The following is a 23535-nucleotide window of genomic DNA, read 5'->3' on the forward strand; positions in this document are numbered from 1 at the left end:
TACCGTTGATAGCGGAATGCACGCCACCAGCCCCTACCTCACACTTCCACTACCGCCCAGCCACTTACAAATTATTTCTTTTTTATTATTTCTGTCTCATACCTCTCCCGAATCCTCTCACGGAATGCCGCCAAGAGATTCCCCACCCTTCTCTCTTCACCCAAAATCCTCAGATAAAACGAGATCTTCTTTCCTTCGCAGCGAAGCAGAGAAAACCCGCCATGCTCCGATTAGGGTTCCGGTCTCTGCTCCCCTCCCCACCCCTCCACGCCGACGCCCTCCGCCGGCGCCGCCGGGAGCCCGGCCTGCCTTCTCGGGAGCCCAGGAGACGCCCCGGCGGGAGGAGGGGACGGCGGTCGGGGCCTGGGACGGTGGGGAAGGCTCCGATGAGGGCGGTGCTGAGCGTGGAGGGGCCGGTGGAGAGGGTCGCGAGAGGCGACGGGAGGGAAGAGGAGTATGATGCGATCGTGATCGGGTCCGGGATTGGGGGCCTGGTGGCAGCCACGCAGCTGGCGGTGAAGGGGGCGAGGGTTCTGGTGCTGGAGAAGTACCTGATTCCGGGAGGGAGCTCCGGGTATTACGAGAGGGATGGCTTTACCTTCGATGTGGGCTCGTCGGTCATGTTCGGGTTTGGCGACAAGGTAGTATCCTTTCTAGCTTTCGGTCTTATCCGTCGATATTTTGTTTTGACTTTGGGTTGTCTTTCATCTGGGAGTCAAAAATCTCTTTTTATTTTTTTTTAATTGAAGTATTGGCTGCCATTAGTAGTGAATGTAAAATGAGGAATTAACTCACAGCTCTTGTTATAATATTTTTTTTTCAAAAATTTAGAAAATTTAGATTTTTTTGCACTCTCGTTGCCACTTTGCCGTAGCTACCGCGGAATGACCATTTATTCAGTTCATGGATGTTGGAGAATCACCTGTTCTTCGATGGACATCAGCAGGTTATTATCGGACATCGCATAGCTTGGACACTTTCAGACACATCTACATGTCATGGTAACTTCATTATGATTCCTGTTGAATGTGTCTGATACCAACGCCTACCTACCTTTTTGCATGTAACAAGTGAGTATTAATGCTTGACAGAACACATATGGCACTGGTGATAAAAGTTCTTTATATATGTTACAGACAGAAGGTAAAGCTTAAGTTATGACTTTCACTTCTTGTATTGCACGTATCAGTGTATATATATCACCTTTGACGTATAAGTAATGCAATATATTTTCCTGACGAACTGAAAAGGCCAATCTGTTATTATTTTTAGAGAGGGAAACAAGAAAATTGAAACCATATATTAATCTAGGAGCAACATCATTCTGTGAGTACTTTTCTTGCCTAAAGAAGCCGTACTCTCAACATGGATTTTGGGGTCATTGTTGTAACACTGCACTGCTTCCTTGTAGTCATGTGTATTTTATTCTCAACTTTTTAAGTAATTCATGGGAGATTAGATAATTTTGTCTCAGGTAATATAGAGCCCTGGAAATGGGCTTAGACTATTTGGAGATCAGATTGATAGCATCAAAATACTTTGTGTGTGGTGACTCACCATTGAGGTGGTAAATCATTTTGATAGAGAAGGATTAGGAGAAAGATTTTTCAAAAGCATAAACATAATTTTTAAGACTTTCTTGACTTTTTGTGTCTGCTTCGTGCTTTTCCAAAACACTCAACTTCTATCTGTGTTAGGTTAGGTATTCTCCTCATTGTAGACCCTTCAGTGCAAATTTGAGCACCTCTTTGAATTGGAGCCTCCTCAAATCCAAGTTGCACATGTCCCATATTGTCTCAATCAGTTTATGTTTGGTCCTTAGTTGGTGACATTTCCGCATTTCTTTTAATATACTTTTTCTCTCTTTTGTTTATTTCCCAGTACTTTGAACCAAACAGCATTGTAATCCTCGTTGCTCTCCAAGGCGTCCAACAATTATATCACACTCTAGAAGTACCTTCCATGAGATCTACTTTGCTCTAAATTTATCAGCTATTACCTCCATTTATCTTTCTTTTCCATTATATAATAGATGTGAGATATTAAGTTTGATCAAATTACGGTATTTATTGGCCATCAATTGTAATTTTGGACATGAAAATCATACTATTTCCATCAAATTGCATGTCATATGCTTTTTTATTATTATTTTGAGAGTTTTGAAATCTTATCTTGTAAGGTTTTCTCAATAATTTTATTGAGGCATTTAACTTTCCCCTATGCTATCATTTGCAAAACAAAAAAAAGAAGTACACCACATCTTGAGATTAGCAATTAGTTCTTTGATAACTAGTTTAAAGAGAGAGCGGCTTAGAGCTGGGCCATGTGAAATATTGGTAATAATTGTGATATGGATCATCACCAAAAGTAGAGCACAGGTTCTAGTGCTAGGAAAATTCATTCAATAGTTTGGTTACATATGTAAAATGAGCAGAACACCTTCTTGAATCAGACCTTCTGCAACATGAAGCAAAAATGCCCTTTTGGAAACAAAGAAAAAGATAGTATTTTCTGGAAATACGAGTTGCCACACAGGGGTAGGCCTTGTCAATGTAAAAGATGTAGAAGAGCAATCCAATTATTAAGAGCGGCAGAAAAGAAAGAACCAGAAAAAAGAAGTCAGCTTACAGAAAGAAGGAAAACTTAAGCTGGTATCACTGCCTATATAGAAATCAAGCAAACTCCTAGTTTTAACCTATACCATCTTGGTTATTGGTTCCAGGCTTCTAGAAAGCCTTAATATTTGATTGTCGCACTGGAAACATATGAACCTCTGGCACAGATTTTGGGCCCAAAATACCAAAGAACAACTAAAAAGGACTTGGGATTTAAATATTGCTCAGAATAATGTGTAACTAGAAGTGGCATCGAGACTACTTGGAATATATTTGGCGGTATTGCTACCTTTGAGACATCGAGGTTTCATGAGTGACACCAATAGGGGCAGCATGCCAGCATCAGTGGCAGAGGCTTAATTTTTTGCAGTTTTGACTGTGTTCTCAATTGCCTGACTTGTGATTCAAAATGTACTAGCAAGCTTATCTGATGAGCATTCTGGTAGTTCTATTCTGGATTTGAAATTCTGCTAGTATTCTAGGTGGTACAACACTAGTTTGACTGTTGTTGTTTTTTTTTGACTTGCCATTGGATGCTATTTGATCTTCTTTCAGTTCACATTTGCATCATGCACTAAAATGGATTAAGTATGACACCACACAATTAATGTGCAGGTGGAAGAAAAGTGGATCTAAGTGGATGTGAGGAGAGGGAGAGAGGGAGGGAGTGGGGGGATACCCCTGTCCTTTAGCAAATCATTATTCAATTTAAAATGTCCTAAATTTTCTTTGGATCATTAGAGATAAGGATTAGAATTTGGCCCTTCTAAGGATTATGATATTGACCCAAGCAAATCCAATGACAGAAGAGAAAAGATCTCTTCAAATGAAACCAAAACCCTTACAAAAGTTCTAATTTTAGCCTTCAGCATTATGAAATCTGTGGAAATGACGATTAGATGAGCAATTAATTTGTACAACCGTGTTGGTTCATACGGCATACATCTCCCAAGACATAGGGCTTATCCACTAGATTAGATAACTAGGGTAGAAGGGAGCAAAGCACTGCTGAGAAGGCAAGTGGCTTTCCAGATCACACACACACAGAGAGAGAGAGAGAGAGAGAGAGAGAGAGAGAGAGAGAGAGAGAGAGAGAGAGAGAGAGAGAGAGGTGGCTTTAACTGAGATAGACTTGGATTTATTTGGGAATAAAGTAATGGCTGTTTAATGGATTCTATTAGCCGTTATAACCAACAGTAGACAGTGACAGAATGTCATTATTGGACTGTCATTGTTCAAGAAATATATTACAAATTCTTCCAGTTATCTTCATACTTTGGTTTTATCTGACTTTGCAAGCCAATATCTTCAGTAAGATCTTCAAATATCTTGCCATTAGAAGAACAAAACCTAGTTGTGGTCTTTTCTAATTGAATGTCATCTCTTTCCTCTGCCTATTGGCAATTATCTAGATTAACAACATAACTCCATAATCGATAAACTATATTTTTTACGAACTATTGCAAAATAAAAATCACATTATATACATATTTTTAATCATGATGGTCTACTGATTTTGATAGCATAAGACTAAGGGTAGAATAAAGGAAGGCTAAGAATTTGATCACTGTTCAGAGACAAGCATTTTGTTAAGTAACTATGGTTCCAAGCTGCATGAAAAGCATTGGCTCCACTCTGGTATGCAAGTGAGCACCCATCCTGCTTCAAGGCCATGTCTCTGGGGTAGGGGTGCTTACTGGATGTGCATATGATGGTTAATGATGTCTTGCTTCAAGGCGTTAATGTACTTCTCATCACCACAAACGAGAAATGTCACAAGATTGTAGATTAATTTCATTATCTTAATTGTGTGCGCTATAAAACTACCCTGACTTGGTCACCTCTGTGTTGTTGAAGTACCCTTCCCAAACCTTTGGCTGAGAAAAGGTACCTTTCTCAAATAAGAGGATCAAAATCGAATTAGGAATAAATGTATAAATAATTTCAACAACTTATGTCAATGGTAGATGAAATATCAGTGACACAGATGCAAATACAGTGGCAACATTAAGAAGAATTGCTGTTATTTCATGCGCATAAAACAGAACACCAAAATCCACTTCATCATTTTTCTAGCTACTGACCTGTTACTACATCTGTGGTTTGTCCATAAGAGACTGATTGCATTATGTTTAAATTATATTGTGAATTATTTTTTTTTATTTTTAAATATTCTTTGTAGAGTCACAGGACAAATGTTTTGGCACAGGTCCTGTAATGCTATTTTTTAAAAAGAAATTCTTTATACTAATCAGTAATTCCTTTTCTTCTGTATCATGATTGGCAGGGCAACCTAAACTTAATTACGCAAGCATTAGCAGCAGTTGGGTGTACGATGCAGGTGATGCCTGACCCTACAACTGTTCACTTCCATTTACCAGGCGGACTTTCTGTTCTTGTGCACAGAAATTACAATGAGTTCATTAGACAGCTTATTAGTAAGTTCACTCATGAAAAGGAAGGGATCCTGAAATTTTACAGTGAATGTTGGAGGGTATGTCTTTACTAGTTAGTGGTGTGTTTTTCATGACACTCTTTTTATTGCTCTAATAATGAATTCCTTAGTCACTTGCATTGGCAGATCTTTAATGCCTTAAATTCGTTGGAGCTAAAGTCACTTGAGGAGCCTATCTACCTTTTTGGACAATTTTTTAAGAAGCCTTCGGAGTGCTTGACTCTTGGTAATCATGACGTAACTTTAATTGAGTTGAAAAAAGATGTGTTGATGGATTCATGGACTTTATGCGTATGAATTAAAAGACTTAGACATTTTTTAAAAAGAATCTCTCTATATTACTTCTTTATATTAGATAAATATATCTTATGACCTTTAGTTTAATCAAGTGCTTGACATTGAAAACAAAGAGTTGCTATTTTGACTCTTTGTGACAATTCTTTTGTTTTGCAGCTTATTATTTGCCTCAAAATGCTGGGGATATAGCTCGAAAGTTTATAAAAGATCCTCAACTGTTGTCCTTCATAGATGCTGAAGTAATAATTTTTTGCGAATTTATACTTTTTTGTTGCTTCATTTCTGTATAGAAAGCCTTTATTTTCTGTTAGAATATTTTTTAAAGCTCTGCAATTAGCACTTCTTGGACTCAGGAGCCAAAATAATCTTTCGTGTCTCTGTAGTGTTTCATAGTGAGCACAGTCAATGCTCTGCATACTCCAATGATCAATGCAAGCATGGTTAGTTATACCTGCCATCAAAAAAAAGCCAGAGTAATTAAATGCTTAGGCTTTTTTCTTTATGTTCACTATTTTGCCTCCTTTGTCACAACAGGTTTTATGTGACAGACATTTTGGAGGGATCAATTACCCAGTTGGTGGTGTTGGTGGTATTGCAAAGGCTTTGGCAAATGGCCTTGTTGAAAAGGGCAGTAAAATACTTTACAAGGCATATGCGACTAGAATTATTCTTGAACATGGAAGGGCTGTGAGTGCTTTCTTACATAGCTCACAATTCAGTACCTTTTGCCATTAGTGATTTCATAGAACTTGAAAGGTGCTTTATCTTTCTCATGTTATTATGTGCCCATTTTGGTTTCACAGGTTGGAGTGAGACTTTCAGATGGAAGGGAGTTCTTTGCCAAAACAGTGATATCAAATGCTACTAGATGGGACACATTTGGTATGTAATATATCGTATAACAATGAATGGCAATGACATCTGAGAAGATTTTGTTAATTATTTACTATGTAATTTGCCATGTTTTGCCACCATGCCACAACTCCAATCTAGATTTCCACCCTTTGCTGTGTGCTCAATGGTCCACCAGGCTATATCCTTCCATTCTCATAACTACTGTATGTGGCATCCTCCCTTTTTGTTTTTCTATATCAGAACCCATCCTTCATAAGGTTGCCGATGGAAATATGGGAGAACCGCATTTTACCATATCCACAAAAAAAAAATCTCTCCTTCAGGTCAAGTATCATTTGCTATTAAGAAGTAGATGAAGGTACTTGGAATTCTTCATCCTCAGAATTTTTCGGAGATTACTATATGATTTTTTTCCTTTTTGTTTTTGTGTGCGTCACCAATCGGGAGAAACTGAGGTGTTCTTTGGGATTAAGAGCTCTGAGACTAGGACATGAAGCCCAAAGCATAATCTCCAATGGGCAATGGAGGACCATCACACAAAAGCTCTTGATTTCCCATTTCTAGACCCTAAATTATCTTTCCTAGAGTGGGAAGGCTATGTCTTTAAGTAATTAAATGACCAAGGCAAACTCTGGGCATTTCCTCTTCTCTCAGTAGATCACTAGATGCAGACCTCTTTTGAGATCAATCAGGGTAAGGAAAAAAAAAGAGCATGTGCATCTGCTAAGGTGATTGACCATGTCATATTGTTGCATATTTCACCATTTGCTTTCCCATCGTAAACCAAAACTTAACCTTAAAGATTTCAACTTCCAACAATGTGCTTTCCCTCTTCACAAAGAGGAAGCCATCCTATCTGGGTAAGACAATCAAACCTACCTTCCCCTCTGGATTGTTTTTCCCTTAATCTGCAACAGGATTCACCTATCTAGTAAAATGAAGATCACATCCCTTTGTCACAATTCTAAACCCTTTTCTCTATTAGCTTTGTAGGGCCCTATCCCATTCACTTAGTGAAACAGCTCCAGCCTTTACTTCTTTATTCCCATTACAAAAGAATAGTTGGATGTTCTTTAACTTGTGATCTAAACCCACAGAAATTTAGATAAGGACAGCTAGCAAATTGCTTACATGATGAGACCCAACATGATAAGTGTGAATACCCTTAAGTCAAAAAAATTGTTCTCATATGCAATATAAGGAATCTTCCAATAATCAGGTTTAAATTATGTTTTCTAGCATACCAATCCCCAGAGGTAAACCATTTTCCTAGTTATCTTGGTGTCAGCCACTCCCAACCAATTTCAAGAGGGATAGGTAGGACGTCCTAGCCTCATGAAAGCACCGGTGTCCACACCTATCTTTGGTACCATTTCCCAGTTGAAATGGAATGATATTGATGATCCACACCTGATCCACCTATATTTAAATTGTTGGCTTATACCTACTTTCCTGTTTAAACCTATGACAAACTATTCTAAACAACTTTTTCTTCTTTAAGGCTATGTAGAACTCTTCGGCAGCATTTTTTCGCCAAGTTTGAGGGCTCAAAAAGCTATAATTCCATATTGACCAAAAGGTTAGAATTAATTATATGGCACAATACATAAACCTTATATGAGCATTCTGATGTAAGGTAGTATGCGTATACACCTACAATATGTTGTTAGCTTTTGAACATAAGTATGCCTCCTTTTAGCTTTTTATCATAGATTTTGAGCATGTTTTGATAATCAATGTGCTTTTGTAGTGATATAATCAAGGTTTGTTGTTTCGGTGCAAGACCTCGTATCGGTGCCACACCGGTACTGCATCAGTAGGTATGGTATGGGGTCTTTTCGGCGTACCAAATGTTGGTACGCCTCCCGTACCAAGTGCCGGTATCAAACCGATACGGTACGGTACGTTTCGTACCATTCGATTTAGACCGGTACGATGAACCATGGATGTAATAATTATTTGTAGGGACAAATTATTTGAAACTATGCAATGCACAAATGATTCTCATTTGTTTAATATTTGAAATCATGTCTATGTCACTAGTATAGTCTACTTGTCATTTGTCTATATTCAAATTATTGAACAATAATATGCATGTAAGTTTGTAAGCTTATGACACTTTTTAGAAATTAGCATATCTTCATGTGCTAGTGAGTGCTAGGTTTCAGCTTACTAAGATACATATGGTGCTAGCCCTAGTTAGCAAAGGCACGTTATGAGATACTCTAATCCAAGGTTCACCGTATCGGTCGCCTACCGGACCGGTACAGTTTCAGTTCATATCGGTTTAAACTGGTACCGAACCAGAACACTCTTCCCCGCCGAAGCCGGGGAAGAAGAAGAAAACAAGAGAGTGAGGGGGGGGGGGGGGGGGGGGGGCTCCGCCGCCGCAGAAAAAATTTAGGATTTTTAAGTAAAGTCGGCAAACCGGTTGCCGACTTCTCTTAAAAATTTTCAAATTAAAAAATGTGGAGATTTTTAAGTGAAGTCGGCAACTAATGTGCTGACTTCACTTAAAAATTTCTAAATTTTTTTCCACGGCCGAGTTTCCTGTTTCGAAAGAAACAGGGGACGCAGCCGCGGCCTCGGCTTTTGCTGCACTCTTGCGGGCTCACCCACCCCCCCACGGGCTTCGCCGCCCCCCCTCGGCCTCCGCCGGTGGTGGGGGCCGGCGGAGGCCTCTCCTCCCTCTCTTTCCCGCTCTCTCTTTCTCTCCTTCTCTTCGTCTTTCCTGGCTCCTGCTGGGTTCAGCCCGTACTAGTTTCCACGGCTCTGCCGGAACGGTTCGATACAGGCCGGTTCGTCAGACCTTGCTGTAATCCATTAATTTGAATATCTGACAATTGTCTCTGTATGGCATAAATGAATAGAACTATAATTACTGTAGGGTTGATGATTGTAGAGTACCAACTATAATTACTATAGGGTTGATGATGGCACATATACTTTGAAATATGTAACTGTTGTATGTATGGTCTCAAATATGGTTGGGATGCCCTATATACACTGGATGGGCTATTGCCTCGAGTATCAAGACAAGACTACCTCGCTATTGTCCCAGCATCCTGAATGGCACGTCTAGGGACATTCTCTATCGCAAGTGTCAGGATAGGGCAGGATAGTAGTGCATACCATTCTATGGGCAAACCGGGACAGCCTCGTTCCACAGAATTTAAAACCTTGGTTGTATGCGGTCAAAGAAAATCTGATCAAAATCTTACAAGATCATCATGCCAATAGCTTGGTTATTTGGCATTCAGACCTGATAGTTGAACTGAAAGTAGACTCCATGTGCATCAAACGTATGTAAAGTGATTTTTGGAATGAGGCAAAACTGGAATGATAAAATGAGAATGACCTCCAAGGAAGACTAGGAGTTACAAGATAAAAACTCAGACTGTTTTAGATTCTCTTCTTTTTGAGAAATAACTATTTGAGATAAATTATTAAGGGCAAATAAAACCATATCCTGCTCTGGCAGTTTTAGATGTTAAAATATATCTGAAAATTAAGAATATTTGTATGGCAATGGTAAAGGGAGATATTACATTTTGCTATGAGAAAAATGATATGACTTACAATGGGATTAATATGACTTAGAATGGATTTAATGGCTGAGCTAGATCTCTTGCCAACACTAGATGATAAAATAAGGCTAGAAGATTTTAAGGTTTGCTATTTTAAAGTTCATGTTAGAAAAATCAGAAACCTGTAATTAAGGACTGGTATGGCTATGATCATTTGCCATTAATTACTTCACTTAATATGTACGAGTCTAGATATAATTTGCTATAGGTAGTACTGTGAATTTCCAGTGGTTGTTTTTCTTAATTTATCTGTCTATAATTTTATTTTCTTCCATTGATCATTCACTTGTATTTTGCATGTTTTTGTGTTGTCACCTCTGTGAAAATTGCACTAATATAAGTTTTGTGCTAGCTCTAGTAATGCTTTCCTTCACTCCCTAGGAGGTTCCTCATCAATTTCTGTTGTCCAAATATCACAGGAAAACTTGTGAAAGTGGATGATCTTCCAGAAGAAGAGAAAAATTTTCAAAGAATTTATGTTAAGGCACCATCTTTTCTTTCCATTCACATGGGAGTCAAAGACACAGTTGTACCTCCTAATACAGATTGCCACCATTTCATTCTTGAGGTATTTAGTAGCTTCCCAATTGTCGGTTGATCTTACATAAGAGAGAGCTAATCGTGAAATAGGACAAGAACATGCTCATCCTTTTAGCCATTGCTATATCTGCAGGATGACTGGGCTAACTTAGAGAAGCCCTATGGAAGCATTTTTCTGAGTATCCCAACGGTTCTTGATTCATCTTTGGCTCCAGAAGGACATCATGTTTTTCACATTTTTACAACATCTTGCATGGAGGATTGGAAGGTGAATCTGTCTACTAAAACTTCATCTATCCCATTCTTGATATCTGACATATTCAAGATGGAAAAATAAGTATGCTGGGTTTAGTTTTTGAATATGTGTTGTTGAGTGATAATTGATCTTATTATGTTCATTGTACTAGGGCCTTTCTCACAGAGACTATGAAGAGAAGAAGGAGCTTGTAGCTAATAAAATTATCAGCAGGCTTGAGAATAAACTCTTTCGAGGTCTCAAAAGCTCTATAGTGCTTAAAGAGGTATGCTTCCTAGTAAAGCAGGTTCATGTGCATATATATTGCTATTTGTTTCAAGCTAAAGTTTTTAACTTGCTTGCAAATTGACATTGTGTCCATCATATGAACTGTTGTCCTGAGATGGATATCATTTCATTTCTCAGTAGGTCAGTCATTGAAGTATCTGGAAATAGGTTTTTTTTTTTTTTTTAAATTTTGTACCTAAATATTTATTTTAGATTTTTGACCCAGCCAGAATTTTTGAGAATAATGCTGCTTTTAGTAGAGTGTTAAATATTCTAAGCAATTGGGGAGAAAAGTTGTTCTTTTACATGTAATGTAGAAGATTTTTTTCCTTGTTTATGCCCTCTTGAGTTGTAAATTAACTTTTAATGACATGATGACCTCATAAATTTTGGTTAGGAGAACTCACATGCATTTACTCATCTTGTTTATGTTTATAATTCATATATTTTAAGCACAGATTTGATAAATTATGAATTATTATTATTAAACATCAGGATCAACAAAAGCTTGCTAATCATATATGCTTCTAGGCATGATGTCAGGATGGTAGTCGGTCATCATGCTAGTCTCACACACTAGAGGTTCCTGCTTCGAACCTAGGTTCTTGATATATAATTCTAGGCACATCTTGAGATCATTTTTCATTTGTCATAGTATCCTTGATGATGACAGGTGGGTACACCCAAAACTCACAGGAGATTTCTTGCTCGGGATGATGGTACCTATGGACCAATTCCACGTAGTATACCAAAAGGTTTATTGGGAATGCCTTTTAATACAACAGTAAGTGATTTCAAGCAAGTTGACTAATCACTCTGCCATCTACAAATAGTTGAACAAGGCTTGATGTTTACAAAGATAAGGGATGACTTTTACTTGTTAGAGGAAACACTGTAGACTAGTTATTGATTAGTGGAACTTGCAGGCTATAGATGGTCTCTACTGTGTTGGGGATAGCTGCTTTCCTGGACAAGGAGTTATAGCTGTTGCCTTTTCAGGAGTCATGTGTGCTCATAGAGTTGCTGCAGATATTGGTAAGCAGATTTTTGCACCTTGTATGATCAAAATATAGAACCTTGTGAATATAACGCAGAGATGAGGAAGAATATTCCATTTCCAAATCATGTGCATGAGAACTTTCGTGAAGCAAAAAAAATATCAGTTTTGTCCAAAAATTCAACTATACATTTTGATTCATCTCATTTTCAGTAGTACAATTTTGCCTGCAACTGTCAGAAATAGTAGCATTTCACAAGTCCAGTTAGAGAGACAGTTTTAACTATTTTCCTTCACATCTTGACAGCATCTTGATTACTGGATAAGGTTCCTTAAATGCTTTCTTTGGTAGTAGTTTGACCCTTGAAGGATGTTTGATCCAGTTCTCTATATACTAAACTCAGTCCCTTCAATTTGGTTCATATTTTTCTCATTTATCCTTTTCCTGAGGTATTACGAAAATGTTGTGTTATTGGAAATTATTTTCTTATTCTAGGGCTCGAAAAAAGGTCTGCAGTATTGGATGCTGCTCTTCTTCGGCTGCTTGGGTGGTTGAGGAAAATGGCGTAAGAAAAGGATTCAAGATCACTTGTGGCTTGATATATTTTTTTCAGTGTGATTGAACCCTAGCTTCTTCTGATAGCACACGAGGTTATTCTTTAAGTTTATGGGAGGTCATTAAAGCACTCATCATCATTCATTTTAGGCACAAATCAAATAGACATAGGTTGACAACTAAAGCAATTCTGTGATCAGGTCATATGAGTGCTGGGTCGGCCAATTTTGTCATGGAGCAATTGAGATCATAGAGCTGATAGGTCAGTGGCACTTATTAGTGATCTATGAAGTTGAAGGAGGTAGTCTTGCAGCTTGGGGGTTTAATCCTTCAAACTTGAAAGCTCTTGGGAATTGTTGGCTTCATCTTTCAAGCATGATCTGACATTTGTAATTACTAATTCAGTATTGTAATCAAGAAGTTAGCTATTATCCTTCAAAATTAATGTTGAAATGTACTCATTTATATAAAAAGGAATCCTCACAATTTGTACTGTAAATGGAAACAGAAACAGTATTGTTTCTTCAGTTATAAAAAAATTAAGCTGTCCGTTATGCATATATGCACCTGACAATTTGTGATGCCATTTTTAATTTCTGGCAATTAATTTGTATACTGGTTACCAATTTCTGTTATTTCTGGGTCAAAACCTCAGAATATTTCTCAGCTTTTCAGACTGTTTTCTTCACTCTCGTCCATTATTATAGGGTACCTTGTGTTGTAGTTGCATGAATTTGCTTCTCAGCACATAATCTCAACTGCAGCGTCTTGTTGTCATGGATTTTATAATAGTTTCATACTTTCATTTATATGCCTTTGTTCACGTTTGCTTCCAACAGCTATTGTTTGTCCATAGTAACCTGCCACTCATTATGTCTAATGAGATTGATGCAGATTACCATAAAAAGGATAAAAAGACACCTACATGTGTCTAAAGATGAAGCATAGATATCAAAGCATAAATATCAAACACCCAAACTGGTACTCTCTTTGAAAGTTTCACACTCTTGCAACATGATACCTATTTACAAGCTCTCAAAGCCGGATAATCTAACATATTAACAGTCTCCAAGCGTCCTCTTGAAACTTGAGTAAGCTCCCGTTGCTAGACTGCTGTAGAGCGGAGATGGTGGTAAAATCTTCTCCACTTGCTCGTAACATAATATGGTCAGCTAAGTGCTCAAGCACCATTAGGGATCTTCATTCGTCTTAATGAAATATAGGCCAAGAGACGATACCCAAACACCATCGCAATCATGGCACCAACTTCCTTGACACCATTGTCGAGATTAATGACATATGAGGAGCGTGGTATATGGTCATACTGCACCTTGAGTAGCAGTCTGTAAGTGTGATAGTTGAAAGATATGTAGCGGACCCATGATATGAATGCAGGAACTCTCTGCAAAATTACAACTAGTGGTCTTATTAGAAATTTTATTCAATGTGTCTGACACAGAATGTTTGCCATTCTAGCACAAAATATGTTAGAAAGAAGGAATCTTGTGCCTGCTTCTTGAATTTTACATAAAACGGCAGAAGCAGAAAATCTTTAGTCTGTAGACAGTACTATGATTTTCAAGTTTTTGATTAACTGGTTAATAAAGGCAAAGTGAGCTTCCTGTAGTGCGGCAAATATGTTTCCTTAAAAAATCTATGGATTGAAAAGAGTCCAGCTCATCTGATTTTTTTGGGGAAGTTGAAATATGGAGGTGTTCCTGGTCCTCTTGAAACTTCAATATCAATGGTCAGTGCTCATCCATCACTTGTGAGATTTTTGTTTTTTTGTTTTTTAAAGATTTTGATTGAATCAGGGTTTGCCATCAAAACTAATACTTACCTGGCTTTGGCAGATTGTAGGCAGAAGTGTTCAAATCACAACTTTGTCCGTTCAAAATTCTTATCCATCCACATAAGGTTTTGTTTTCATTTGTATGTTCTATTTTCATTATTTTAAATGCATCATTCTTTGTCTTTTTCTGAAGCCTGAAACCAAGTTTTCTTTTTAAAATTTTATTGAATAACAAAGTTTGATGGTTGGTCATCTAACTTTGCTTCATGATGAATCAAAAATGCATTTTCCAGTGTCTAAGGGGAACAGTAATTTTTTCATTTTGCTTAGAATGGAAAGTTGAGTTATTTTGCTAAGAATGTAGAAGTTAATTTTCTTCAATCATGCTTAGAGGCTTACCTTCACAAAGAACCCACCAGCCAACATGAAGGTCATGACTGTCACTGAAGCTAAAGTAGTTGCTTTCTTGATGTCCATCAGAGTAGCTCCAATTGCCAAACCAAGCCCCTAGTCATTTCACCCAAAATTAAACTCCATACAAGCATAAAGTTACTTATAGTAGTGCATATTCACTGCTTTAAAAGTATTTTGTAGATTTGTATTCTGATATATACCTGAGCAGCGATTATACTGAGAAACACAGTAAGCATGCTAAGAAAGAATGGTTCAGTACTCTGTCTTAACCCCGCCATGAAGTAGACTATTATAAGAAATATAATTGGTAAGAAGAGGTCTAGTGGCAAATCACTAGTTGTCCTTGCCATGAAATAGGCACTTAGTCTGTACATGTCAACTGCTCGTTCTTTGTTCAGCATGGCTCTTTCTTGAGGAAATGTGAAGATTGCTGTGAAAACAGGGAAGAAGCCCCAGAAGACAGCAATGAAGAACAGCAATCCTGCCTGCAGTATGTGATACCAGATTGAACTGTAAGCTGTAACTCAATTCCTTGAAAGAGTATTAAGTTTACACTTCTTTCTTTCTTGGTCATTGAAGTAATTCTATGAAGAAGAAATTTTAATTAGTTGATCATTTTATATTTGTTTTCACCTTCTGCTTTTCTTGCGATTAATCTATTCCAGAATAATCTTATTTCTTTTAAGTTTTTAATATTTGGGCAATTTTAGATCTAGTGAATTAAAATTGGGCACTTGAGAATCTAACTGGAGAACATATGATTTCTAAGTGATATACACATACAAGTATTTAGCTTAGAAACAAATAAGTATGCATGAAGCTAGGGACCTTATCAACAACTATATCTGAGATTATGTCATACACATTCAACAAACAATAGGATCTAACAAATATCAGTAATAAAGGCAAAATACTATTTAACAACATAAAACAAAACTTTAGCACAAAATGCAAGACTGCTGATAAAGCTTGATCTGTTACAATAAAAATAGAGAAGGTGAATAGGATACATGAAGGATAGCAGCAGTCTGTGATGCACTTGTACTACATAGTACTAATGTGCATATTAGTTCTGTAATTCAGCTTGTGGATTGTTTTTTGTCTCCGGATATATAACACTCAGAATAGGTTGTGTACCTGATCTTGCAGACCTTTTGGGGTGGTACTATCTGAGTGCCACCAGAGCAAACCAAGGATAATTGCAGTTGCAATAACTTGGGTGATTCTCATCCAACTCAAATAATCATGCCGTCTTTCCTTTAGTCCTCTCCTGAACAATATGGAGTACTGTTGCCACCAGCTTGCTCCCCAATCTCTCTTTGGTGATGAGATCGTTACCTTCAAATCTTCACTGATAGGCAGGGGTTGCAGAAGTTTTTTCTTTTCTTTGTCAGCAACTCGAGTCTCATAGGCCTCCACCAGGTACTGTCTCATTGTTTTTATGTATGAGAGTCAGAAGAAGTCTGTTTTTCTTTTGGAAGTGGAAAGTAGGACTTCATGAACTTCCGTAAAATTTTCAAGCTTTCTTCATGATTCAATTTATTTGTTTTTTGTTAATCAGATATTGATGCATATATCATTTAAGAGTGTTATCATTAAGTATCCTATGTTGAGCATGGTTTTCTTATGCAAGATTCAAACACAAGGTATTTAAGTTGCAAGCAGGAATTGTTATATTGAGTAAAGTCTGAAATCCTGGCCCTGTACCTGGTATCAGTCAGGGACCTAGTTGGTACCATCTCAACACTTGGGGCTTGCTGGCATCCTGATAATTCACTAGGATGTATCCTTTTTAATCTTTTTTTTTTAAGTTTTTTCTGTTGTTCGTTGTTTTTAATGATTATTTAGAGGATTTAAGGTCTGTTTATATCATAAGTTTAGATTGGAGAGGTTTTAATGGAATAGGTTGGGTTTATGGTGCTGGTACATATACTAGAACCATTCTTCTTTTGGCTATTTTCTTGCATGGAAGGGAAGGAAAGAGAGAAGGGAGAAAGAAGGAAGGAGAGAAGCAAACAGGCAGATCTAGTTTCCATTGCTCAGATCCAGCTCCTCCAAGTCCAAACCCAGACTGGAACTCGGTAATCTCCTCTCCTTGTATTCCAACTCTTTTTTGCTATTACTTTGTCTAAAATAAAGAGAATTAATATTGATGCTACAAGCCCACCTACTACCTTTAAACATCTCGTAATCCTAAATTATAAGATAAACAAACCCTAGAAATTCTCTAAACAGTTTTTAGAAACAACTTGGTATCCCAGTAATCCTAAAGAAAGAAAAGCTTGGCATCCTAGTAAATTATTTAGATGTCAACCTGTCCCAAGTGTCGGACAACAGGGTATTGGATATTCCTGCCTGCAACGGTTGGTACCAACCTAGATGACCCTATTTTTCATATACCTAGGTCTCAGACATATCCTAGGATTTGTGTCTTGCAGGTCCGACCCAGCACAGCCAGGATGGACCTCGAGTTATTCCTCAGTCTTGAATAATGACTATATAGGATATGCTTTTTGGAGATATATCCTTCTAAAAAAAGATATGTTAACAAGCTGGAAGATAAGTTTACCTCATGCACATCTTTTGGAGATGGCTTGTCACTTCCTGTGTCACTTCCCAAATCCTTTTAAAGGAAAATATGTTAACAAGCTTGGAAGATAAGTTTACCTCATGCACATCTTTTGAAGATGGCTTGTCATTTCTTGTGTCACTTCCCAAATTTTCCGTCTGCACTCTGTCATCTAATTCTGAAGGTACTGAAACATCGCTTATGTTACCATTTGCAAGATCAAGCAGAAATTCTGCTGGGTTCATTGCAATCAAAGGAGAACAACCAATGGATGAAAAGTAAACCATAGCTTCTGAGGCCTTCCCAAAGTATAGCAAACTACCCTTTCCAAGAAGGATCAGTTTATCAAACTTGTGAAATAGTCTGCTGGAAGGTTGATGAATCGTAGTTACCACTGTTTTTCCAGCCTGTCATAAGGTCAGATAATGTTTATCTCTACCAATTAATTAAATCAAAGCATATGAGATCAGGTTCTTCCATATAACTCTTGATTTTCATGATTTGATGCATCTCTCCCGTTTTAGATGAGTAAAATTGGGATATTTTTTTTGGCACCACTTATAGTCTGGTGTAAGCCAGAAAAGTGTGCTACATGTTTGACATGCAATTATTTATTGATGAAAACCACAGGTGCTATTTATTTGTTAAGCGAGCTAACAAACTTCGATGGGGAAGTGTAGGCCACAAGAAATTGTATGTGTTTCTTGGATGACAGTCTTGTCCTTTTTGAATCTCATCTAGTTTATTGATTGTTTTTGTTTTTTCTTTATATTTTTACAGGTGCCAAAAAAATATAGTTGTGAATTAAGATTTTCGGTTAATCATGTTGGAATAATTTGTATTTTATGATGTCACATTAGTAGTTTCTAAAATTCGGTAGAGAGAGAGATTGTTTATTTCATGTTACATTTTTAAAGAATGCAAAAGAGGAATGTGGAAGTCTTTGCATGTGCAAATAAGCTGGCTTTGAAAAGCAGCAGTATGTGAACATGACATTTGTTATGTCAACTTCCACCAACTCTACATTCTCTCAGAATCTGGTAACAGTTATTTAATTTTAGGTGTTTCCTATTGATCATTCTCTCCATCTGGCTGATATTTTTGTCTGTAATCATTATCTTTGTTTTCCATTCATATATGTAGCCTTCTTGTTTCTTTTATTCATCATCTGAATGTTTAAAGCTTTTGGTCTAACTTCCATTGAGTTTGATTGAACTCCATTAGCTTGTCATTCTTTGTAAAATTCAGGTCATGGATAAATCATTTAAAGGTCTGTAAGGTTGACTGTTAGTTAAGTTGCTGCATTTTTTTCGTGCCTACAACTGAAGAATGGTGTTTGCACAAGGTTTTTGAGGCTGAAGTCTCATAAACTAGGCTTATGAAAAGGAAGAATGAACTTTTTGAGGGCTTATTTGTGGTTTTGTAACTTCAAAAATTTTAGTACTTACTCTGGGTTGGCCCTCGTTTACGGTAGATTGCATAATTAGGCTTATCAGGTCCGAGAGCTCATGTTGTTGTATGTGCTTTGCTTTGCATATTTAGGTTGTATTCTTGAGTGCACTCTTCAGCCTTTCTGATTAATTAGTTCAACTTCAACTTATTCTATCAACTTCCCAATTACTTGAAGATTTTTATTGCTTTAAAAGACCAGGCTGATCTGCAGGAATAGTATCTTACTTGTTGCTGAGGTTAATTTCTAGTATTTTACAAGCATCACACCAATCTATGAATCCTGCTTACCTCAGCTATGTCATGTAGCATCTGGACAGTTCTTAAGGCTGTTGTTGAATCCAGGCCAGATGTAGGTTCATCAAGAAATAGCAAAGAAGGGTTGATTATAATCTCATTGCCAATGCACACCCTTTTTCTCTCACCACCTGAAACTCCTCGAACAAATGATCCTCCAATCATAGTATCCTGGCACCTACACATGGATATATTAGAGTATCAACATTGAAGAACATGTTAGAGCTGCCTTAAAAATGGATTTCTCCTACGTTTACTAAAAAAAATTAATAATTTTTTAATGAGAGCATTTCTCATCCTGATGCTTTATTCATGTATTTATTTATTTATTTGTTTGTTTGTTTGTTTGAGAGAAGCTGATGCTTTCATTTATAAACGCTGTCTGAATTTAGCAGTCAAAAGGCCAAAGATTAGGAAATTACCTCTCAAGCCCGAGCTCATAGATGACATCCATGGCCCTTCCCTCCTTCTGTTGCTTCGTCATAGTCTTTGGAAGTCGAAGAAGAGCTGTGTAAGTTAGTGTCTCTCTCACAGTAAGATGCGCAAATAGAACATCATCCTGAGTCACGAACCCTATCCTGCCAAATGATTTTGTTATATTATCTATCAAATGTTGAATTACGAAAGACCCTATTTTATTCTTTTAAGAGTAAGGATAAGATAGACACACAAGGTAACTTGCTTAGACCCAGATGCCTGGAGATGCACCAACCTAGACATGAAGCCAGAACCTCCTCCAAGGACAAGATTGACCACTTAGGCAGTTCTAGATCACTTTTTCAAAGACAGTTCATATTGCATTTGAGAGTATCATTATATTATTTTTCTATCCTTCAGAAAAACCCAATATGGTTGACAATAACCAATTTCCACAAATGCCTTACTGAAATGGTGTATGGTGAAATATTACCAAGTATTATCTTCTCTCTGTTTCTTTAAGGAAAATTTACTACCATCTCTTACTACTCTCTGAAAATTATAAACAATATTGTGGATTTTGTTTAAAATCTTCAAAAGTTGTCACAAAGAACCTCCAATACTCTTTTACTATCAGACATGTTACCGAAGTCAATTCTATGATAGGTGAGCGGCTGCTTTTTTACCTGCGCTTTAGTGACTTGTTATATGGTTCATCATTGTAGGTGATGGATCCTTCAATTGTGTTACCACTAATCCTTCCGCCGAGGAGGCTAAGGAGAGTGGTTTTCCCACTGCCAGAAGGTCCCATCAGAGCGAGAACCTCTCCAGGGCTTGCTGAACCTGTAATGCTGTTAAGGATTTCTTTCTCAGTGCTTGTTGTTACGCCTTTGAGGATAACCTTGTATCTAACCTCTGTAAACTGCAAGATTGATGAAAGAATTGGTGATAGAAATGCCTTTTAGTTGGTATAAATGAATATACTTGATGAGCTTATGGTTATGGATGCTCATAAGCTTTGACAAACTTGCTCAGATTTCACTTATCTAATATCACTCATTAAAGAAGTATTATGACTATTATTGATAGTATATCAATCATCAGTTCAGGGCCTTGGAAAAACTTCCAGTTATTAGTAAAAGAATAGTTCGTTAGAAGCCATGTTTCTATTCCTGTGTTGATTTCTTTGAGAAAAAAATTTCGCCAACTGAGTAGAAGATGATACCTCAAGCTTGAGATTACCTTAAGATATATTGGCAAGGTTGGTTCTGAAATTAATCTTTTCCGCCTGCCTCCAGCTTCAGGATCTACTGCTGCAACGTGAGTATCTTTTAAGTTAAATCACCTTAAGTTATGCCAATTTGTGTTATTACTGAAAGCATGAATTATGATTACTTAGATATGGATGCTTTTGCAGTAATATCTTTTCCTTTATCCCATGCACTTATTCTGCTATTTAAGTAACACTGCTTTACATTGCTCATAGTCTAAGCATTTGTTTTCATAGTTTCTAATATGGTCATTGGTATGTGTAGCCTTGTTAAATATATACTATGGTGTATTACATACTTGTATACAAAGAAATGTAAACTTTCTTCGGTTAATGATAAATTTTATATCTATACCATTTTGCAAAGGCCGTGTTTGAGTGTTTGAGTCTGCCATACTTTCCCCAAATAGAAAATTAATTACTCTAAAAAACTTTATCATATAGTAAGTAGGAATATGATATTTATTTTTATTTTTATTTTTATTTTTTTTTGGAGCAAAAGTAAGGATATTTTGGAAAGAAGACTTTGTGCTTCCTCCTGAAACTTCCTCTCTATCTTAACTAATATTTCAATCAATTCACTTCCCAACCCAAAACCTCCAACTTCTTTGCTATTATAACTGTCCTGTATTTATGATATAAGATCCTTCAAGACTCTTTAACTTACCCAATCCACCATGGGATTTCCTTGACCACCCTCCATGGTGTGATCTCTCGAGGGAGGGTGAAAAATTTTGGGGGTTTTGCACTCAACTTCCATATTCATTTCTTCCTAATTAGAAATTTCAGTTGAGAATATATAAAAGATCTCATATCTAGTAAACATGGATCTTATAAGAACACGGCAAGTATATTTTACATGGATAAACCTTTTATTCCGTCTTTTTTTTTCTAATTTTACTTTTATCTTTTCTACACTAAACATGCCTTGCATGTGCTTATTTATTAGCATTACTAATAGAACCTTGTGTATAATATGTTTTGAAATTTAGAAGCAGTGAAGGTATAGGAAACTTTAAGCTTCAAGTTTGGAAGGAGAAGGTTGTGGTTACCATTGTCGTCATCGCTAAATGGTCTTACATCAGCAATGATGTCTTCAGGTGGGGCTGTGAAGCCAGTGAAGGAGAAGGAGAAGCCCAAGCTGGCACTGGAGGCTCGGCTTAAGGCTGCGCTGCTGCTCACATCCTCCAGGTCCAGCTTAAGCTGTGCGCTTCTCGATTTCCTAATATGGTGCCCTCCTTTCCTTCCCGGTGAGGATCCCATCACCTTCTTTCCGGAACTTGACTTCCTTGACAGGCTTGATCCACCATTGATCTCTGCTGCTGCAATTGCTTCAGCAGATGCGGTGCGGCTCAGGGACTGTGTCCCACCTCCCATTTCCAGTTGTTCTGACTTCGTCCTCATGATTCCAGGTGCTGCTGAATCCATCTTGAACCAAGTTTTAGTTACTAAAAATTAGCATGCAGTCATTTTGAATTCAAGAAAAGGAACAGCTATGAGATACATTATAGTTGCTCCGTTAGGGGGAAGAAACTACAAAATAAAGAGGAAAAAGAACATTCTTTGTTAATATTTTGGAGATGGCCGAAGTTCTCTGTTTTCTTTCCTTGGTAGCATGTCTGATACGCCAAGGCATATGTGCAAAAATATTATCCTCCTGAGCACCCAAAGATAAATATCTTTCATACCGTTATCTGTATTTAATTATTAGGCAACCTAAGCCAGCTATTTTCTTTCTGAAACCAAGCTATAGCCAAAATGAGTAGAGAATTTGGATCTTTATTCCGTAGGTTCACAGGTTCTTATGTCTTGTCTTTTCATGATATGTGTTGATATTAGTAAGTCTTTCTCTTAAAGGAAGGCAGCAGAAGAGAAATAACAGAAGATTGAAAATTTGGTTTTATTGATATTATTATTGTTTTGGGTTCGCCATTGCTGCATCGTGGGTTAAAGCATCTACCAAATTGAATTTATGATTTAACCACCATACTCAAAGATTAACAATAAAAGAGGAGCAAAGAAGTCTGTCCTTCAGAAAGATTGAAGATTGTTTTCTTTCCCTTTTTTTTCCTTTAAAAGAAAAAGTAAAGACGCCTTAAATTTTCATCATTAAATGGGATAGGAGGAATGTACCAAAATATATTCAAGAAACTGCTTATTTTTTTTGCTTAAATTATTGAAATACCTCATTAAAGAATCTACTATACACATTTAAAAGAAATGGAGAATAAGCAGAAAGGAATAATTTTTTTGAAAGAAAATAACATAGTATTTAGGAATAAGAGATGAAATACAGAAAGGAAAGTGAATTGCAGGAAACAAGGGAAGGTGGGCGAGTTACCAGTAACTTGTCCTAAAGCACAAAGAGCGAGTGATCCAAATGCAAGAAGAATGGAAGGCCAGCTCAATGCACCAAGTTGGCCTCTCCTACTCCCCTTTTAAAGAGGCCACCGCTCAGAAGCTTCGCCAACGTCGTGTGAGCAAGGGAAGTGGAGCTTAATTTACTCAAGTGCCCCTAATATTATTTGCAACTATCAAGCTTGCCATCCTTACGTGTCTCTTGTCATCATTTGACCCCAAAGTCATATTGCTATATCGCTATTTGTGACATCTCATCTCCTGCTGCAATAAAGCTAACCATTTCCCCGACTAGAAACTATTGATGTCTATAGGGTAAGACTAGGGTTACATGAGACAAAAGGCCTTGTTTGTACTTTTCTTTTTATTATTTTATTTTATTGAGATTAGGAGGGGATCTAAATCCGACCTGCGTTGAGGAATTGGGTCTGGGTCTTCTCAAGAATTTTTTTTTTAAAAAAAAAACTCTAGGTTCAAATCTTGAGGGATAATCCTGGCCTCCTACTTGGTAGTGGAAGGGTACGACAACCGATCTAATTCCTAG

General features: G+C 37.3%; 2 protein-coding genes across 25 annotated transcripts; one reads left to right on the forward strand and one right to left on the reverse strand.

Moving 5' to 3' along the window:
* On the forward strand, positions 1-20338 carry CRTISO (carotenoid isomerase). 22 transcript variants are annotated; one of them, XM_088721225.2, is made up of 16 exons: positions 17-641; positions 4903-5109; positions 5197-5296; positions 5524-5606; positions 5751-5807; positions 5902-6054; positions 6171-6249; positions 10229-10377; positions 10483-10617; positions 10757-10870; positions 11546-11656; positions 11799-11907; positions 12366-12543; positions 12626-17617; positions 17831-17893; positions 20089-20338. In XM_088721225.2, the coding sequence occupies exons 1-13, from the start codon at positions 222-224 to the stop codon at positions 12437-12439; spliced, it is 1791 nt and encodes a 596-aa protein (XP_088577351.1). In that variant the 5' UTR covers positions 17-221; the 3' UTR covers positions 12440-12543; positions 12626-17617; positions 17831-17893; positions 20089-20338. The 22 variants fall into 22 exon arrangements, with proteins under 22 accessions (XP_088577358.1, XP_088577357.1, XP_026660754.2 ...); XM_088721221.2 differs by having other exon boundaries at positions 12626-16712; positions 17981-20338; XM_088721224.2 differs by having other exon boundaries at positions 12626-16712.
* Positions 13354-23112, reverse strand: LOC103707342 (ABC transporter G family member 22). 3 transcript variants are annotated; one of them, XM_017842852.4, is made up of 11 exons: positions 22975-23112; positions 21686-22061; positions 20606-20673; positions 20050-20285; positions 19369-19524; positions 18941-19124; positions 17299-17607; positions 15769-16056; positions 14832-15116; positions 14617-14724; positions 13354-13827 (listed from the first exon to the last, which is right to left on the reverse strand). In XM_017842852.4, exons 2-11 carry the CDS (start codon positions 22059-22061, stop codon positions 13606-13608), a joined length of 2232 nt encoding a protein of 743 aa, XP_017698341.3. In that variant the 5' UTR covers positions 22975-23112; the 3' UTR covers positions 13354-13605. The 3 variants fall into 3 exon arrangements, with proteins under 3 accessions (XP_017698341.3, XP_008790010.3, XP_089786716.1); XM_008791788.4 differs by having other exon boundaries at positions 20606-20676; XM_089930590.1 differs by lacking the exons at positions 20606-20673; positions 22975-23112 and having other exon boundaries at positions 21686-21824.
* Positions 23113-23535: the final 423 nt, after the last annotated feature.

The sequence above is a fragment of the Phoenix dactylifera genome, chromosome 5 (genome assembly GCF_051530095.1).
Source record: "Phoenix dactylifera cultivar Ajwa chromosome 5, Ajwa_hap1_PhDact_Kaust_v1.1, whole genome shotgun sequence".
Taxonomy (NCBI): Eukaryota; Viridiplantae; Streptophyta; class Magnoliopsida; order Arecales; family Arecaceae; genus Phoenix; species Phoenix dactylifera.

Coding starts and splice junctions, on each gene's coding strand:
- LOC103707342 (XM_008791788.4), bottom strand. CDS start 22,061: ATGGATTCAGCAGCACCTGGAATCATGAGGACGAAGTCAGAACAACTG. Junction 17,608..18,940: donor TGCTACATGACATAGCTGAG/GTAAGCAGGATT, acceptor ACCTTATGACAG/GCTGGAAAAACAGTGGTAAC. Junction 14,725..14,831: donor TCAGTATAATCGCTGCTCAG/GTATATATCAGA, acceptor TGAAATGACTAG/GGGCTTGGTTTGGCAATTGG.
- CRTISO (XM_088721219.2), top strand. CDS start 222: ATGCTCCGATTAGGGTTCCGGTCTCTGCTCCCCTCCCCACCCCTCCAC. Junction 10,618..10,756: donor CTTGCATGGAGGATTGGAAG/GTGAATCTGTCT, acceptor TCATTGTACTAG/GGCCTTTCTCACAGAGACTA. Junction 11,908..12,365: donor TAGAGTTGCTGCAGATATTG/GTAAGCAGATTT, acceptor TTCTTATTCTAG/GGCTCGAAAAAAGGTCTGCA.